The sequence below is a fragment of the Carcharodon carcharias genome, chromosome 5, assembly GCF_017639515.1.
Source record: "Carcharodon carcharias isolate sCarCar2 chromosome 5, sCarCar2.pri, whole genome shotgun sequence".
Taxonomy (NCBI): Eukaryota; Metazoa; Chordata; class Chondrichthyes; order Lamniformes; family Lamnidae; genus Carcharodon; species Carcharodon carcharias.
The window spans coordinates 76299619-76316471 of record NC_054471.1 but is presented as its reverse complement, the minus strand read 5'-3'; the positions used below and the strand labels follow the sequence as shown (position 1 = coordinate 76316471).

General features: G+C 41.7%; 1 protein-coding gene across 1 annotated transcript in view; it reads left to right on the top strand.

Moving 5' to 3' along the window:
* The window catches only part of khdrbs2 (KH domain containing, RNA binding, signal transduction associated 2), a 718527-nt gene that overhangs the window by 510191 nt on the left and 191483 nt on the right, over positions 1-16853 (top strand). The window contains exon 7 of the mRNA XM_041187172.1: positions 12856-12938. Coding sequence (XP_041043106.1) covers positions 12856-12938 — 83 coding nt within the window. The remainder of the gene's footprint in view (positions 1-12855; positions 12939-16853) is intronic.

Here is a 16853-nt window from a genome sequence, read left to right as displayed (position 1 = left end):
CCCCAGGATGTTGATATTGGGGATTCAGTGATGGTAATGTCATTGAGCATCTAGGGGAGATGGTTGGATTCTCTCTTGTTGGAGATGCTCATTGCCTGACACTTGTGTAGTGAAAACATCATTTGCCACTTATCAGCCCAAGCCTGAATGTTGTCCATATCTTGCTACATATAGACATGGGCTGCTCCAGTATCTTAGGAGCCATGAATCATGCTGTATATTGTTAAATCATCAGTGAACATCCCTACTTCTGACCTTATGAAGGGAGGAAGCCTACTGATGAAGCAGCTGAAGATAGTTGGGCCAAGGACACTACCCTGAGGAACTCCTGCAGTGATGTCCTGGAACTGAGATGGCTGACCTCCAACAAGCACAGTCATCTTGCTTAGTGCTAGGTATGACTCCACAGTGGAAAGTTTTCCCCCGATTCCCATTAATTCCAGTTTTGCTAGGGCTCCTTGATGCCACACTCAGTCAAATGTTGCCTTGATGTCAAGGGCAGTAACTCTCACCTCACCTCAGGAGTTCAGCTCTTTTGTCCATGTTTGAACCAGGGCCGTAATGAGGTCAGGAGCTGAGTGACCCTGTGGAATCCAAACTGAGCATCAGTGAGCAGGTTATTGCTAAGTAAATGCCACCTGGTAGCGCTGTTAAGACCCCTTCCATCACTTTGCTGATGTTGGAGAGTAGACTGATGGGGTGATAATTAGCCAAGTTGGATTTGTCCTGCTTTTTGTAAAGTACCTGCCTGTTTTCTTGACTCTCTGCCTCCTGTCATTCTGCAAATTTCCTATTCAAATGAATAACTTGCCTTCAATTCCATGAGTTTCAGCTTTAGCTAATGGTCTTTTATGAGGGACTTTGTCAAATGTCTTTTTAAAATCAACATATGTAACATCCACGGCCATTCCTCTATCCACAACTTGAGCCATCTCGGTGATGTTGTGGTACTGTCACTAAATAAGTAATCTAGAGATCTCAGGTAATGGCCAGGGACTCGGGTTCAAATCCTACCGCAGCAGGCAGTGGAATTTGAATTCAATTAAAAAAATCTGCAATTATAAGTCTAATGATGTCCATTGTTGTAAAAACCCATCTGTTTCACAAATGCCTTTTAGGGAAGGAAATCTTTTGTCCTTACCTAGTCTGGCCTACATGTGACTCCAGACCCACAGCAATGTGGTTGACTCTCAACTGCCCGCTGAAAGGGCCTAGCAAGCCACTCAGTTGCATCAACCTGCTAAAAATCCAATAAAAAGGAATGAAACCAGACAGATTACCCAGCATTGACCTAGGCACCAGAAACTACAACTGCAAACTCAGCCCTGTTGACCCTGCAAAGTCCTCCTGATTAACAGCTGGGGGCTTGCACAAAAAGTGGAAGAGCTCCAGCAGACTAGTCAAGCAGCAGACTGTCATAGGCATGCTCACGGAATCATACCTTACAGATAATGTCCCAGAGACCAAACACCACCATCCCTAGGTTTGTCCTGCCCCACCAACAGCACAGAACCAGCAGAGGCGGCACAGTGGTATATAGTCAAGGGGCAGTTGCCCTGGAAGCCGTCAACATCGACTGTGGACCCCATGAAGTCTCATGGCATCAGGTCAAACATGGGCAAGGAAACCTCCCCCTAATTACTGCATACCCCACCCCTCTCCCCCATGTATCCCTCCATGTTGAACACCACTTGAGTGATGCACTGAAGGTGGCAAGGGCTCAGAATGTTCTCTAGATGGGGGACCATCACCAAGAGTGCCTCAGTAACACCGGTACAGACCAAGTTGGCCGAGCCCTAAAGGATAAAGCTGCTAGGCTGGGTCAGCAGCAAATGATGATGAGGGAAAAACATACTTGACTTCATCCTCGCCAAACCACCTGCCACAGATGAATCTGTCCATGACAGCATGAATAAAAGTAATCATTGCACAGTCCTTGTGGAGACAAAGTCCTGTCTTCACATTGACGCAACCCTCCATTGTGTTGTGTGGCACTACTACCATGCTAAATGGGATAGATTTCAAACAGATCTAGCAACTCAAGACTGGACAACCATGAGGCGCTGTGGGCCATCAGCAGCAGAATTGTACTCGAATACAATCTAACCTCATGGCTCAGCATATCCCCCACTCTACTATTACCATCAAGCCAGGGAATCAACCCTTGTTCAACGAAGAGCACAGGAGGGCAAGCCAGGAGCAGCACCAAGCATACCTGAAAATGAAGTGTCAACCTGGTGAAGCTACAACACAGGACTGCTTGTGTGTCAAACAGCATAAGCAGCAATTGATAGACAGAGCTAAGCAATTCCACAACCAACGGATCAAATCTAAGCTCTGCAGTCCTGCCACATCCAGTTGTGAATGGTGGTGGACAATTAAACAACTCACTGGAGAAGGAGGTTCCACAAATATCCCCATCCTCAATGATGGGGGAATCCAGCTTATTGGTGCAAAAGATAAGGCTGAAGCATTTGTAACAATCTTCAGCCAGAAGTGCCAAGCGGATGATCCATCTTGGCCTCCTCCAGAGGTCCCCAGCATCACAGATGCCAGCCTTCAGCTAATTCAATTCACTCCGTGCAATATCAAGAAACAGCTGTAGGCACTTGATACTGCAAAGGCTATGGGCCCTGACAATATTCTGGCATTAGTACTGAAAACTTGTGCTCTAGAATTTGCCGTGCCCCTAGCCAAGCTGTTCCAGTACAGCTACAACACTGGCATCTAGCCGGCTATGTGGGAAATTGCCCAGGTAGGTCCTGTACACAAACAACAGGGCAAATCCAACCTATCCAATTACCTCCCTATCAGTCTACTCTCGATCATCAGTAAAGTGATGGAAGGGGTTATCAACAGTGCTATCAACTGGCATTTGCTTAGCAATAACCTGCTCACTGGTGCTCAGTTTGGGTTTCGCCAGGGTCACTCAGCTCTTAACCTCATTGCAGCCTTGGTTCAAACATGGACAAAAGAGCTGAACTCCTGAGGTGAGGTGAGAGTGACTGCCCTTGACATCAGTGCAGAATTTGACTGAGGGTGGTATCAAGGAGCCCTAGCAAAACTGGAGTCAATGGGAATCAGGGGGAAAACTCTCCACTGGTTATAGTCATACCTAGCACAAAGGAAGATGGTTGTGCTTGTTGGAGGTCAATCATCCCAGTTTCAGGGCATCGCTGCAGGAGTTCCTCAGGGTAGTGTCCTAGGCCCAACCACCTTCAGCTGCTTCATCGATGACCTCCCTTCCATCATGAGGTCAGAAGTGGGGATATTCACTGATGATTGCACACTGTTCAGCACCATTCATGACACTTCAGATACTGAAGCAGTCCATGTCCAAATGCAACAATGCCTGGACAATATCCAGGCTTGGGCTGATAAGTGGCAAGTAACATTCACGCTACACAAGTGCCAGGCAATGACCACTTCCAACAAGACAGAATCTAACCATCACCCCTTGACATTCAATGACATTACCACCACTGAATCCCCCACTATCAACATCCTGGGGATTACCATTGACCAGAAACTGAACTGGACTTGCTATATAAATACTGTGACTACAAGAGTAGGTCAGAGGCTAGGAATTGGGCGACATGTAACTCACTCCCTAACTCCCCAAAGCCTGTCCACCATCTACCAGGCACAAGTCAAGAGTGTGAAGGAATACTTTCCACTTGCCTGGAAGACTGCAGCTCCAGCAACTCTCAAGAAGCTTGATACCATCCAGGACAAAGCTGCTTGATTGGTACCACACCCACAAGCATTCACTCCCTCCACCACCGATGCATTGTGGCAGCAGTGTGTACCATCTACAAGATGCACTGCAGCAACTCACTAAGGCTCCTTAGACAGAACCTTCCAAACCCACGACCAAAACCACCTAGAAGGACAAGGGCAGCAGATACATGGGAACACCACCACCTATAAGTTCCCCTCCGAGTCACTCACCATCCTGACTGAGAAATATATTGCTGTTCCTTCACTGTCACTGGGTCAAAGTCCTGGAACTCTCCTAACAGCACTGTTGGTGTACCTACACCACATGGACTGCAGCAGTTCAAGAAGGCAGCTCACCACCACCTTCTCAAGGACAACTAAGGATGCGCAATAAATGCTGGCCCAGCCAGCGAAGCCCACATCCTGTGAATGAATTTTTAAAATACATATCTAGCAGCTAATGAAAGGTATAAGTCACATGGAGAACAGTTGTAATAGCAAAATAATCCCTATGTCCTATTTTGAGAGACATCGACAGGATGATAATCTTTGATTTTGTTCTGCTGCACCAGAACAGAACAGAGCTTCTCAGTAATGAACGCATTAAAAAGCCTTCAACACTTCCATGCTTACAGCAGTCAAAATCATTGTTTGTTTTCCACAGAGAATAAAGGTTTGAAATTGAAAATGCTTTGTTCTAAAATCCGTCCTCATCAATGCAATGTGGCTTGATGGAACTTGGCATTCATGAGAAAGGACTCATAAATCTGTGTCCTTTCACTTTTAATTCAATGCAATCCCCCACCCCCACCCAAACATTATTAACCTTAAACAAAACAAGAAGGGACATCAATTTTAATTGAAGGTATTACCACTTTGAAAACCATTGGGTGGCGAGCCCTTCTGTTTTGATTTAGAGTTGGCAGTCGCTCCAGTTGTAAACGCAGCAGTCAGTTCAGGGTTTACTGATCTGAGAATTAAGATCATAGAATTATCACTTTTACCAAAGCAGTAGCTTTTTTTAATTCATTCATGGGATGTTTCCATTGCTGGCTAGGCTAGATATATATGTACATGTATATATATACATGACATATATATGTCATGGACAGATGCATCTGCAGCAGGCGGGTTGCTGAGGATGAGGTCAAGTACGTTTTTCCATCTTGTTGGTTCCCTCGCCACCCGCCACAGACCCAGTCCAGCAGCTTTGCCCTTTAGGACTCAGCCAGCTTGGTCAGTAGTAGCGCTACTGAGCCACTCTTGGTGATGGACCCCACCCAGAGTACATTCTGCACCCTTACCTCCCTCAGTTAAACACTACTTGGAGGAGTACTGATTCATCAGCTGATGGGGTGGGGTGGGGGGGTGGGATGTGGGTGGGCATGTGTGTGGTACATTGTAATCAGTAAGAGATTTCCTTGCCCATGTTTGTTCTGATGCCAGAGTCAATGTCGAGGACTCCAAGGGCAACTCCCCCCCACTCCCCGGACTGTATGTCACTGTGCCGCCATCTCTGCTGGGTCTGTCCTGCCGGTGGGACAGGATAAACCTAGGGATGGTGATGTTTGGGGCATTATCTGTAAGGTATGGTTCCGTGAGGGTGACTATGTCAGGCTGTTGCTTGACTAATCTGTGAGACAGCTCTCCCAATTTTGGCACTAACCCCCAGATGTTAATAAGGAGGACTTTGCAGGGTTGAAAGGGCAGAGTTTGCTGTTGTCTTTTCTGGTGCCTAAGTGATGCCGGGCTGGTTTCTTTCCTTATAGACTTTCTAGTGGTTTGATACATCTGAGTGGCTTGCTAGTCCAGTTCGGAGGGTAATTAAGAGTCAACCACATTGTTGCGGGCTTGGAGTCACATGTAGGTCACATAACAGCAACAGGTTTCCTTCCCTCGAAGGTATTAGTGAACCAGATGGGTTTTTACAACAATCAGTTGTGGTTTCCTGGTTGTTATTAGACTTTTGCTTTCAGAATTTTATTGATTGAATTCAAATTTCACCGTCTACCCAGGTCCCCAGAGCATTACGCTGGTCTCTGGATCACTAGTCCAGTGGCAATACCTCTATGCCACCACCTTCCCTCATTATGTTTAAGCTGGTTTCCCATGGATTCCTCTAGACTGTATTCTTTTATTGGCCATTGTCAAAGTGGTTATAACTGTGACCGCATGTTTCTTTTTGGCCATTTAGGCCTGGGATGAGCAGGGACAAAGAGAGATCACGAGAAGTGCATTCTGATGTGGCAAAAGTGATAGCAGCCACCAGCCAACCCCATTACAATTACTCTTAAAGTTTGCTTTCACGCCCAATCAGTAAATAGTTGTGAAATTATAAATGGAAAATTCTTAATAACTTGCATTTAAATAGCGCATTTAATGTAGTAAAAGTATCCCAAGGTGCTTCACAGAAATGTTACCAGACTGTATAATGTTACTGAACCAGGTAGGGAGATTATCAAAGCATGACACCAAGCCTGAGAGGGGTATTAAATGGATGACCAAAGACTTGGTCAAATAGGTAGGTTTGAAGGAGCATCACAAAGGAGGAGGAAGAGACAAGTTCACATTTCTAAGCTCAGGACATGGAATTGATGAATCAATCTTCCTTGTTAGGTGGAATATGTTGCATGTCTTTCTGAATGAACGCTGTTTGAGTTATGGTATCCCCTCCCAGCAGGTGAAACTCCATACTCAGAGAACAGCTTGGTAAATTTCATCCTTACCAACAGCAACTCAAGTCTATAGAATTTTGTTATCATTGTGAAAGATTTCAACCACACTAGATAAATGAGTGAAGAATTATGGTATTACTGTAACTATCAAACACAATGAATAAATAGGGAACGTCAACTGGCCCAAAAGAAAAATGTGAGTGTGAATGTAGGCGGGAAAATTTGGCGCACAGAGAACCTCACCCTTGATAGAAGTTTGATTTACAAGTAATTTAAACAATCACTGAGAAGAAATACCCCTTTAGGCATCCGCAAGGGATAGTTTGTTGGTGTAAGGAATAATAGGACCTAAGGTAAAGTGAGCAACTTTCTCCTTGCTACCAAGAACACATTCTTCTAATTCACACCATTCTCCCATGTGGTTTTGTTTTGCCATCACTTTGGCCATCAAAAGGCAACTGTATGACAGGCTGCAATGCGTAACTTTAGCTAACAGGGGAGGAGAAAACAATTACCAGAGAAGAGAACAATATCAAAGGCGCAGTCTTTTATTAAACCAAGGCTCTGTCTGCCTTTACAAGTGGACAGAAAAGATCCCAAGGCACTATTCTGAAGAAGAGTATGGGAGTTCTGGCTAATAGTTATCCCTCAACCAGTATCATGGAAATAGATTGTCTAGTCATTATCAGGTTGTTTTTTTGTGGGAGCTTACTCTTATGTTTGAACATATTTTGTATTCACCTATTTTTATGACACGGTGGATGGTAAATGTTGATCTGCTCGAATCCCAGAAGGAAACTTGAAACAACTGCCAAAATGGTTTGTGCAATTTGTATCATATGAGGAGCAGTTCTGAAATTAGGAAATGATTTCCCTGGCTACTTGTGATGATTTTATAGTAAAGTAGCCATTTATTAAAAGAGTAAAGGAAAAAATAAAACACAATTATATTTAAACACAAGAATGGCTTCACACATTGAACAGTACTTTAAAACAGTTCCACAAATCGTAACTTAACTACCCTCAGAGCTAATCTTTCCCACTTCTGTCCAGCAACTATTCTTATAGATCTTAAAGCCTGTAGAATTCCAACATTTTTTTACCAAACAGTGCTTTTCCCATGTCCTTTGAGGCTGACAGCAACTGGGTCTTCAGGTCTGGCCTTGTTCACACTGTCTTCTGGGAGTTCTGACCAGCTACCCTGCTGTCTTCAGGGAGATCTTAGCAGCTTCCCCCTCACACAGACTTCAGTATTTCTTTAAATGCGTTCCTTCCATTTGATCTCTCTATTCTTTCAACCAGTCTCTTCAGAAATGCTTTCTTCCCAGGATTGATTAAATTGTTCTTCGCTTTAGCACTTCGATTTCTAAAAACAAACTTACCCTATCTTTACCTTGCTTCTTCCTGTTGACTTTAGACCCTTGCCATCACTTTAGCTCTTAATCCAATTACAGCCAGACTTCCAGTACATAATAAAATATGCCAGGGTTATTAACATAAGAAAAATATTATAATTTCTTGTTTCCTTGACACTTGCCCCTTTTTTTAGAAAATGAACTGTCATAATTCAAAAAGATGGTTTCATTTTCTTAACCTCTTTCCTATTTAATCGTACTTATCTCGGTACATTATACTATTATGTTATAAGATGCATGCATTAACATGATAATATATCTAAGGTTTCAGCAAAAATAGAGTCCATTTCAGCCATTTTTCCCAGGTTTCACATGCCCTATCTTCTTTTACACCTTAAATTCTTGATAATGCACCCGCAATTGGGTTTTCACATCTAACCACATGTATAATTTGCAAGTTAAATGGCTGTAACAATAGACCCCATCTAAACAGTCTCACATTCTGATTTAGCAACCATTCCAAAAATCTTAACGGGTTATGGTCAGTGTAAACAGTTGTTTCTGATGAATTGTTGGCAACATAAATTTCAAAATGTTGCAATGCCAGTAGCAAACTCAGTGTTTCCTTCTCAACAGTGGAGTGTTTTTGCTGATGAATATTTAACTTCATTGAGAAATATCCCACAGGCTTTTCAATACCTGTGTCATCTTCCTGAAACAATACAGCACCAATACCCACATCACTTGTATCAATAACCAATTTAAACTGCTTGGCATAATTCAGTGTCGCTAAAACTGGTGCTGTTGTCAACACAGTTTTCAGAGTTTTGAATGCATTTTGCCACTCTGATGTCCAGTAGAACTTTTTGTTCTTTTTTTAAGAGTTCAGTTAATGGAGCAACTACTCTGCTAAACTTTCGCACGATCTTCCTGTAAAAACCACTTATGCCCAGAAATCATTAAAATTCCCTTTTCGTTGAAGGCACTGGTAACTTGACAATTGCCTTTATCTTTACATCTCGTGGGGCCATCTTACAATGTCCAACAGAATGGTCTAAATCTGTGAACCTATGCTTTTGCAAATTCACTCTTAGCCAAATTCACCACTAACTTAGCTTCTTGTAGATCAGATTATTCTCCCAGATGCTGTAGGTGCTCCTCCCATTTTTGATTGAATACCACCAAATCATCAATGTACACAGCACAGTGATTCTGTCCAGCAATAACCTTATTCATTAGTCTCTGGAAGGTTGCTGGTGCATTTTTCATACCAAACGACATGACTTTGAACTGATAGAGTCCATCTGGTGTTACAAAAATTGAAACCTCTTTCACCCTTTCTGATAGAGGTACCTGCCAATATCCTTTCAGAAGTCAATCTTTCTAATGAACTTTGATTGTTCCACTTTCTCAATGCAATCTTCCAAATGTGGAATAGGATATAAATCCACTTTCATCACTGCATTCACTTTCCAATAATTCACACACTGTTTGTGTTCCATCCGGCTTTGGTACCATCACAATGGGTGAACTGCAGTTGTTGCAACTCAACTCAATAATGTCATTCTTGAGCATAAATTCAATTTCTTTTTGCACGTGATAATTCGACTGGATTCAACCTAAAAGGATGTTGCTTGATTGGAACAGAATTCCTCACATCCACATCATGTACAGCTACCTTTGTTTTTCCCAATTTATCCTCAGATAGTTTATTGTGACTGCAATACCTCTCTCAAGTCACTTTGATTCTTAACTGGAAGGTAACTCAGTATTTCATTCAAATCCTTAAGCACTTCTTCATTGTCCAATTGAATTTGAGGAAAATCAATTTCAGAATCTTCTATCCCTACTTCCTTTTCCTGATTCGTCACTAGTAATAGTTATTTTTGGTTATCCTCCCTATCAAAGTACTTTTTGAGCATATTTGTATGACATACCCTCTGGGTTTTTCTTCTATGTGGACTTCTTACTAATTAATTCACTTCACTTAATTTCTTTTTAATTTGGTAAGGCCCACTAAACCTGGCTTTTAATGGTACGCCTGATACTGGCAAAAAAAAACTAATACTTCTTCCCCAGCTACAAAGTTACAGGTCTTTGCCTTCCTATCTGTTTCTGTCTTTACCACGTGCTGTGATACTTTTAAATGCTCTTTAGCTAATTCACATGCTCTGTTCAATCTTTCCCTGAACTTTGACATGTAGTACAAGAGTGTGTTTTCCGAATTCTTACTCACTAATTTCTCCTGAATTAGTTTGAATGTTCCTCTCACTCCATGACCATATACTAATTAAAAAGACTAAACTTTGTTGAGTCATTGGCCAGAATTCTTACCTTGATGGGTGGGCGGGCCCCACCAGCTCGGCAGCGGGCAGGCAGCTGAACTCCGCTGCCAAAACGGGGCCCGCCGCCATTTTGAGTGGGCAGGCCAATTAAGGCCCACCCAGCAGCCTGCCCGACAGGAAGCGCCATGTGCTTCCTGTGATGGGGAGTGGAGGGATTCCCCATTGGTCAAAGTGTGCTCTTTCGCGCATGCGCGCAAAAGAGTGCACTGCTCCCTGAGACTAAGTGGTGTCTCAGGGAGATCACTGACAGTGTAAGAAACATTAAAAATATAAAATATAAAAATTATTAACATGTCCCCCCACACGAGATGGGACATGTTAATAAAAAGGCCACCATAAACTTTATTAAACTTTTTAACAATGGACATGAAACCTCATCCCACCAGTGGATGAGGTTTCATGTATTATCAGAAGCCCGCTGGGGCTCCTGGCCTGCCCGCCAGCCTTAAGCTTGGAAGGTCAAGGTCTTTAATGATCTTAATTAGCCTGTCAATGGCCTTAATTGGCCATTGACAGATCGGCGGGCGGACAGCTGATTTTGCTGTCCGCCCGCCTTCCTCAATATTTAAATGGACCTGGATGACGTCGGGGGTTCCTCCCTATGTCATCCCACGTCATTTTCCCATTGGCGAGCGGGCCATGCCCCCAAATCGCCGACGGGAAAATTCTGGCCAATAGGTGCATCTCTAATAGCAAATAATAAGAACGGAATTCCTCTATCTCAGTCGTATGGGTAAATCTGACTATATGCCCTCATCATAACCTTTAGAGTTTGATATCATCTCTCTTTTTCTCTTTCCTCCTTTTCTAAACTCGCCATTTCTAATTCCCTTTCCTGTTTTTTTCCCTTCTCGTTCTCTTGTCTTTTCTCTCTCCTGCCTTTCTGCCTGTTCCCTTTGAAATATTCCCTTTCCTTTTCCTCCAATTCAATCCTTTTCATTTACAACTGAACTTGAGCCCATCCCAATGACCCACCCTTTGGAGAACTCGGTCTCTTGGCTATTCCTTCCAAATTCAAATGCTGTGCTATACCTTCAATTATATTTGATTTCCTTACCCCTACAGATAATCCGAATTGTATCTTAGCTCCCAATTCCATTAACTTAGCTTTAGTTACCTTTTGTAAGCCAACCAAAGTTATAACTTCAACACTCCAACAAGGCTTAGCAACCGCCAAAGCCATATTGCAGTCTCTCATTTTAAAATCTCACAAAACCGCTCCTGATTCGGTGTACTCCTCGCCCTCATTGCCTTTAAACCAATTCCAAGCCAATCAAGGAATTATTCTTCTAATATCCTGCAAAGAACCCCCAATTTTGCAATGGCACGGCGGATGGTAATTGCTGAGCAGCTCAAATCCCAGAGGGAAACTTGAAACAACTGCCAAAATGGTTTTTGCAATTTGTATCGTATGAGGAATGGTTCTGAAATCAGGAAATGATTTCCCCGACTACTTGTGGTGATTTTATAGTAAACTTTCATTAAAATAATAAAGGAAAAAAAACACAATTATATTTGAACACCAGAATGGCTTCACACATTAAACAGTACTTTAAAACAGTTCCAGAAATCGTAACTTAACTACCCTCAGGGCTAACCTTTCCCTTTTCTATTCAGTAACTATCCTTATAGATTTTTAAATCTGTAGAAGTCCAGTAATTTTACCACACAATGCTTTTTCCTTGGGGTGTCTTCTGAGGCTAACAGCAACTGGGTCTTCAGGTCTGGCCTTGTTCACACTATCTTCTGGGAGTTCTGACCAGCTACCCTACTGTCTTCTGGGAGATCTAAACAGTTTCCCTCTCACATAGGTTTCAGTATTTCTTTAAATGCGTTCCTTCCCTTTGACCTCTCTATTCTTTCAACCAGTCTCTTCAGAAATGCTTTCTTCCCAGGATTGATTAAATTGCTCTTCGCTTTAGCTCTTAGACTTGTCAAAACAAACTTACCCTATCTTTACCTCACTTCCTTACACCTTTTGACAACCTGCATGTATCCCCCTTTGAATAAAACAACTCAATTCAAGCCATTCCAGTTATTGCTTTATGTACAACTCTGATTGAAGTTCCTCTTGGTTTGTTAATATTTCAAAATCACTTCTTACTATTGACTTTAGACCCTTGCCGTCACTCTAGCTCTTAACCCAATTACAGCCAGACTTCCAACACATAAGAAAATATGCTAGAGTTATTACCAGAAGAAAAATAACACAATTTCTTGTTTTCTTGACACTGAGATTATTGCTGTAAAAAGAGACATGCTGTTGAAGCTTTTCATCTTGTACTCATCAGGACAGATTTGCAAGAATACTAAATTTCAAAAGGAACAACAATTTATACTGTATGGGAAGGGGGTGCTGATTGGTTGGCAAGTGGACTCCAATTGGTAGTGGCATTGCCATGGAAAATGCATGGGAACATTCTCCATTCTCCATGGCAATATCTCTACCAATTAAAGTACACTTGCCAACCAATCAGCACCCTCTTCTCAAGCAGCATAAATTGTTGTTCCCTGTGAGATTTGGCATTCTTGCAAATTTGTCCTGATGAGTGCAAGATGAAAAGCTTCAACAACATGCCTCTTTTTTCAGCAATAGTCAAGTTCTGTACTACCAAATGACTATTTATAAGATTATTGTTAAGTCCAGCTCTGTTTATAATTCCTTCAATGTATCTCCACATTTAAAGTGGGTTAGATATGATTAAGCCTATAATTAGTGTACTGAAGGACATAATTTGATCAGCTTTGTTATCTCTCCAGGGATACGATGATGGCTATGGAGGAGAATATGATGAACAAAGCTATGACACCTATGATAATAGCTATGCGAGTCAAGTGGAGAGGTAAGTCAAATGGAACAGACAGTCCTGCAGTTTCATGTTTGCCTTAACTGCACCATGATAAAGAAATAAACCAAGTTATTTAAGAACGAAGTAAGTATTTTACACATCTTTGCAATAAATTGTGCAGGAATATATATAATGTCTGCATCAGTATCATCCATAATCAGGTTGAGACAGAATTACAGAAGCATGAGGAGGCCATTCGGCCCCTTGATCCTGTTCTGCCATTCAATTTGACCATAGCTGAACTGTACCTTGACTCCCATTTACCCATCTTGATTCTAAATCCCTCAGAAACTTGCTGTAGAAATGGTGATGACTCAATAAGGAAAGGAATGCAGGTGTAAAAGGACTGCAACAGCAATCATATGTATTTATGTAATAACTTAGTAAAACATCCCAACGTGCTTCACAGGAGTGCCAACAAACAAAATTTTAGTCTGAGCCACAAAAGGTGATATTAGAGCAGATAACCAAAATCGAAAGAGATAGGTGTTAAAGAGGGAAAGAGAGGCAGAAGGACAGAGAGGTTTAGGGAAGAAATTTCTGAATCTTGGTAGCTGAAGAGGTGGCTGGCAATGGTGGAGCAATGAAAATTGGGGATGCTCAAGAAGCCAGAATTGGAGGGTATGAATATCTTGGAGTGTTATAGCAGGAGGATATTACACAGAGAGAATTAAAAACAAGGTGGGATTTTAAAATTGTGTCATTGGTAACCATGTAAGACAGTGAGCACAAAGATAATGGGTGAATCCGACTTGGTGCAGGTTAGGACAAGTGCAGCAGAGGTTTGAGTAATTTCTGGTTTATGGAAGGTAGAACATGGTGGGGGGGGCGGGGGCGCAAACAGGAGTGCTTTGGAATAGTGAAGACTAGAAGTAGCAAAGGCATGGATTGGAGTTTCAGCAGTAGATTTGCAGTGATAGCACAGAATCCAGAGCCAAAGGTTCCTTCCAACCATGCACCTCATGCAGGGAACATGGCCAGTGGTAGTACTGCAACTAACATATTTCTGGCATGCTCTTTAGCAGGTGGTTCAGCATGGCATTGGTGGATGGCCAGAAGCTCATCTTCTAGGTGCCCTCTCAGTCGCAGGTGGTATGTGGCTTGAGTATACCCAAAGAGGGTAGAAAAAATGAAACACTGCAGGCAATTTACATTAAAAAATAACAATTGATGCCACAGTCAGCCAATGATTTGGAGATAGGAGGAACTTATATCAGCCATCAGTCTACTTTATAATAAAGGAAGTCGTTTTACTCAGCCAACAATGCATTAGACCTATTTAAATAGCACCAGCACACTACAACAAAGTCTACAGAATCTATTTAAACGGAGATCTCACAAACTACAGCAGCAGAAATCATGATCAAAACTACAGCAACATCTCCTGATAATGGCAGGATTATTCTCTGGGAGAACACAATGAGTGGAAGATAGTTACATAACACAAATCCTGTAGGTAAAATCGATCCCAGTCACTTACAGCAGTGAGGTCTCCAGGCATGATTGACAGGGAACATTACCCAATCACCACCATTCTGTCTGCGAACTGTGGTGCTACTATGTGGAGTCAAAAATATAGACAACTTGAAACCATCTACATATTTTTTGTCAGAAAGGAATTTAAGGGAAAAAGGAAATAAACTAAAATGATAATTGAACCCAAAGGTTGCAGAACAAATGGAAATGAATGGCATTTAAGTAATGTAAAAACAGAAAAAACTCAAGTGAAATTAATGGCAGCATTACTAGAAATGAGTGCAAAGTGTCTGGGAACAGAAGCAAGAAATCAGAAAATACATGAAACAGAACTGGAATGTGTCTTTGATATGAAGGGGTTAAAATAAAAAAGGAAATAGAACTGTGAAAAAGAAACAATAAAATGTACAATAGTGACAAGTGTTTTCATTAAATACTTGTATTTTCACTGAATATGGTGCTGATCTGCAAGGTCATGTGTATTGTTCACTAAGTTGCTAATTCTAGTCAGGTTGATAACTTCACTGGTTCTAGCGACTCTGCTCCATCTATTGGGATTGTTGTTTTTGCGATATCTGTTAATTCCAGTGGTCTTGATAGATGAATGGTGCTGATAAGCCTAGCGATACTAGTGAAACTGTTAAGTCTAGCAATATTAGTGATTCTAGTGAAGCTGCTAAGTCTAGTGATACAAATTATCCCAGTGATGCTGGTAAGTCTAGTAATGCTAGTGACTCTACTGAAGCTGGTAAGTCTAGTGATTCTAGTGAAACTGGTAAGTCTAGCAACCTAGTGAAGCTGGTAAGTCTAGTGATTCTAGTGATGCTGGTAAGTCTAATGAGACTAGTGATTCTAGTAATGCTGGTCAGTTTAGTGATACTAGTGATTCTGGTAAGTCTAGTGATACTGCTGAGGCTGGTGGTATTTGTCACGCTAGCAGTATAGCTTGTTCTTATGATGCTGGTAATTGTCTTGATAACGCTAGTACTGCTGATTCTAGTGATGCTGGTACATCCAATGATACTGGTAATTCTAGTAATGCTGGTAGGTTTAGTGGTACTAGTGATTCTAGTGGAGCTGGTAATTCCAGTGATACTAGTGATTCTAGTGATGTGGGTAAGTCAAGTGATACAAGTGATTCTAGTATAGTTAGTCTAGTGATACCAGTGATTCTAGTAATTCCAGTGATATTAGTGATTCTAGTGACATGGGTAAGCGTAATGATCCTAGCGATTCTAGTAAAGCTGGTAAGTCTAGTTGTACTAGTAATTCTAGGGGTTCCAGGGTTACTAGTGGTCACTGTGATATTGAACAAGATTTAGCACTTCTCGTTCTGGAGTTCCATTCCGTTGATAAAACTAGGAATAATATTGGCACAGTTCCCATTGTTGCACATGATGTGTCCCTTACTTTACTGAACACAGACCCCTGCTGATGAGAGTGATAGTGGATCAGCAAACCATAGTCCAGGCCATGGAGCAGGATTTACACTGAACAAAAGAAAGCCTTCACTAGTATCTGCAGTGATAGACTCATAGATCAGCCCCCTCACCTTTCCATTTATATCAAAGGATCAAATAAATAAATGTGGAATCATTCATAAATAAATGTGCCTTCTTAAATAGATGTAAGTCAGTCATAGTGATATTCTTTAACCAGCTTTTTCAAAAATATTCTTGATGCATGCCTTAAGAATCTGTTAAAATGTGACAGTCGATCGAACAGTAATTTTTGCAATGACTTACACTAATGGAATAGTTCTAGTGATCTGCCTAAAGGCAGCTTCTCTGCTCATTCTCCGCGCCTTGTGCTTTTGTGCTTTTCTCTTCAGTTGCTTATAGGAACCACCCATTTTCAATTTCAAGTTATCTAACATCATCATTTTCTTTCTCCCTCTTGGTCCACCTCCTTCAAATCTTCCTTCAATCACGTCCTTCGGCAGACTCTCGTGCTTTAGTGTATGGTCAATGCAGCCTTGTTGCCTTTTCTTGATGATATTCACTAATGATCTTTCCTCTTCCACCATCTTGAGAGCTTCTTTATTGCTCTTGTGTTCTCTCCAACTGACTCACTCCATCCTTCTCCAAAACCACATTTCACGACTTTCTAATCCAATGATGTTCACTCTTCTCAAGGTCCACTCTGAATCACAGTTTTGATAATTCATTTCTTAGGATCTCTACCCATTCCTATGCTCAGCAATTTTGAGCTAACAGAGATTAATGACTATCTCCGTGTAAAATACCATTTGAGTGTCATTTAGTTCAGTTCACATTTTCCACCCTTGGTCCAGCTAGCAACAGCCTATATCAATGATCTGGATGTAGGGATTAAATATAATATTTCCAAGTTTGCAGATGCCACAAAACCAGATGGAAGTGTGAGTTGTGAGAAGACACTTCAACAGGATTTGGAGGGACTAAGTGAGTGTGC